Source organism: Austrofundulus limnaeus, unplaced genomic scaffold (genome assembly GCF_001266775.1).
Source record: "Austrofundulus limnaeus strain Quisiro unplaced genomic scaffold, Austrofundulus_limnaeus-1.0 Scaffold486, whole genome shotgun sequence".
NCBI classification, from domain to species: domain Eukaryota; kingdom Metazoa; phylum Chordata; class Actinopteri; order Cyprinodontiformes; family Rivulidae; genus Austrofundulus; species Austrofundulus limnaeus.
Window position 1 is genome coordinate 302,954 of NW_013952888.1, and position 3,433 is coordinate 306,386.

Sequence of the window (3,433 nt, forward strand, 5' to 3'; positions counted from 1 at the left end):
ATGTTTTTTTAAATATTTTTTCCAAACAAGTCTTTTTATTTCTATGTGTTGCATGCTTGTGCTGCCTCAGTTTAGCTAAAAGTTTAAAGTTTAGTTTAAAACAAAGGCAAGGAGGAAAGCATTACCTGTGCATTTATTTGAACACATAATTTAAATTTTATTGTTTTTTTAAAATACATATTGTTTTTCCTTTTATTTGTACATGCATTTGAGTGTCTTAAATGTTTATACTTAATTGTTTTTTTAATATTTTTTCTTAACAAGTCTTTTTATGTGTTGCATGCTTGTGCTGCCTCAGTTTAGCTAAAAGTTTAAAGTTTAGTTTAAAACAAAGGCAAGGAGGAAAGCATTACCTGTGCATTTATTTTAACTAAACTTTATAAATATGAAGGTCAATTAAATTATAAAACATGGAGGTAAAGTTCTCTTTTTTTAATCTATTTTGTGCATTTTAATGTATTTATTTATTTAAAGGTTCATTTATCTATTTCAGCTTTTATTCCTAATTATGTCAGTTTGGGTCCTCCGTACTGCAGAACTTGGAAGAGGTAGTTCAGTGACTGAATCAGGTGTGTTGGAGCAGGGAAAAATGTAAAGCGTAGGGCTGCGGCCCTCCAGGACCATGATTGCCCACCCCTGATTTAGAACTTTCCAGCATGTTTTTGCCTAGATCCATAGTTCAAAATACTGTCTATAAATAAATATTAAGTTTAACCAAAGGCTACAGTGGAGTAAGTCACCACAGTTAACGGAATTTCCCAACAAAACAGAAGTGGCTCACTGACCCAACTGGAGTCTTTCATATGAGCTTTTAAAATGACTCCAATAATCACCTCATGTGCTAYAGAGTTCAGGAAACCTGACCAAAACTGAAATGATTTGTTTTGTTTCTTCCAGAATGTTAAACAAGTTCATTTTTGTTTTGGTTCCAGGTAAGCGACTGGTGGGAGGAGTACATCTACCTGAGGAGCAGAGGTCCCATCATGGTAAACAGTAATTACTATGGCATGGTAAGAAGCTGCTTTTCAATCCTGTCCAGACAAAATGTGTTATGTAGAAATATTTAGTCTGCTTTTATTCACCTCCTGGTTTCATGTTCCTTATAGGACTTCCTGTACATAACCCCAACCACAGTTCAGGCTGCAAGGGCAGGAAATATAATCACTGCCTTGCTGCTCTACCGACGCAAAGTCAGTAGAGAGGAGCTGACGCCGGTGAGAGGTTGTTCATTTCTGCAGAGTAGTGTTGTGTGGGATAAAAACTTAAGGACTTTTGAATACTTTCAAAAATCATATTGTCCTTGAGGGTATAAAGTTCAACTAGACTTCCTTCAAATGGTGCTTTTTTTTAGCGCGACCCCTGCTGGTTGCTGTGTGACCTGTTCACCTGTTCTCCCATGTTTTGTCATGTGTGTCTTTTTGAATTGTTGTTCTTAAATGTAATTTCATTGTGCTCTGTACGATGACAAAGGCATCATCAATCAATCAATTCATCAAAAGCCAACAAAAGCAGATTTCTTTGAATAATATCAGATATTTGTGTCTGTTTGTATTAGAGTCGTGTTCCAGGTACCTTCATCCCCCTGTGTGCAGCTCAGTGTGAGAGGATGTTCAATACGACACGCACACCAGGAGCAGAGACTGGTAACACAAATACTAAAGACACACACTCTATTATTGCTACTGTACACTAGAAATATAGAGTACATTGAACTCTGCTCTTTGAGTTTGTCCTTCTAGTCAACAGAAATCCTGAATATAATACTAAAATATTATATATTATAATGCTCATAAAAAGCAGATTTAAGTCAGAACTGTATAAAAAACACAAAGTGAAGCACATTTGGAGAAAATATTACTTGTACTTAAGATAAACTTAAGCAAAATGCAGAAAACAAAGTCCGTCTTTACTACTTTTAAAGAAGTTAAAATGAGAAAATCCTTTCCTGAGAATCCACATCCAGTTATTCATTCTTGATGAGATTATTTACGAGTGGAGAAATATTCAAAACATCTGGCAATCATTGATGGAGCAGATGTCAGCAAGTTTATTCCAAGGTCAGACTCTTAATTCACTGCAATCATAGTTGAAAGGTTTGACAGTGACACAAATACTATTTAGCAATTTTAGTATTATTATTTTTTGTTCAGCTTTGTTTCACGTTATATATTGGAAGGAAAAAAGATTATTACTGTTTTTCATTTTCACAACATTTTCACTGTGAATAAAGTGTTTCATTTCTGAAGGAATGATTCTGGGGAAGAAAAAGTTAGACTAGAAGACCCCAACTTATTTTTTTTTTTTCAGGTTTGTGAATATGATTAAACTTTATGGAAAACTGCATTTAATACAACAAAAGTACAGTAATGTTAATAAAACAATAAAAAAAATACAGACAAATGTACAGTAAAGTTTAAGCTAAATAAGTAAAACAAGCAGTCAGGAAAAGAGTGAGGGGCGAATCAGTAGATTTTAAAATACCCACTCTCTCACAAGTTATTATCACATCACTTTAACAATATAATTTATATTAAACAAAACTCACTGAATTAAAAAAGACAAACAAAAAATCTAGCAGCAAACAAAACAATCATACATCAAATGGAAGCCCATTTTTTTAMAGAAAGACTTACACAGTAATTCGATCTTAAATACAGAACAAATGTCACAAAACATCACTTAACAATATAATCTATAATTAATAATAAAAAAGTAAAGCATTCTTAAATCCAAAAACTGACATTTTAGCTCTGAGGCTCTCAAGCTGTAACTTTGTACTAAAGCTCTATATTTCGTAGTAGTTCTGAATAAACAACTTTCAAATCTAAATTTTTCTCACAAAGCCTGCAGCACTCATTTACATTCATCTCGTTCAGCTCCGTATTTCTCTCTTCCCAGTAGAGGATGGTTGTTTTACAGYGCAATTTCCACTTAGCCCCTTAGCTTCTTTCATGGTCGATCTTGTGCACTACATGTGCCACAGCCAMATGTTAGTGATTGGGTAAAATCAGATCCAATCGTTTTAAACTTAAACAGAGTTCACGCATCCAGCAAGYAATCGTTTCTCAATAGCTGATAGTCCAGACCCTCTGTACGAAGCAAAACAAAGAACCAGGGGCTGGATTTTACCAGGCTAGAATAAATGCAATTATCAGCCTTATTTATGTTTTAATTTATTTAAGGGTGTACACAGAATATATTAAACCTTTTTTTGTTTGAAAACTTGAGTGGCATGAAAAAAATTGTATGTAATGTATGGCGTTGCCAGTGGTTACTAAATATTTTCAGCCTTTTTTGACAATATGACAATTTTTGGTGATTTTTTTTTCTTTTTTATATAAGGTCATTCAGGCTTTCCATTTCTAATGATTGGTATAAACACACACACACACACACACACACACACACACACACACACACACACACACACACA

At 33.9% G+C, this 3,433-nt stretch overlaps 1 protein-coding gene across 1 annotated transcript in view; it reads left to right on the plus strand.

The window, feature by feature from the left end:
• The window catches only part of cpt1a2b (carnitine palmitoyltransferase 1A2b), a gene marked incomplete at its 3' end in the record, with an annotated part of 41,679 nt that overhangs the window by 16,911 nt on the left and 21,335 nt on the right, over positions 1-3,433 (plus strand). The window contains 3 exon segments of the mRNA XM_014025592.1: positions 933-1,010; positions 1,107-1,214; positions 1,556-1,643. Of these exon segments, the coding sequence (XP_013881046.1) occupies positions 933-1,010; positions 1,107-1,214; positions 1,556-1,643 (274 nt within the window).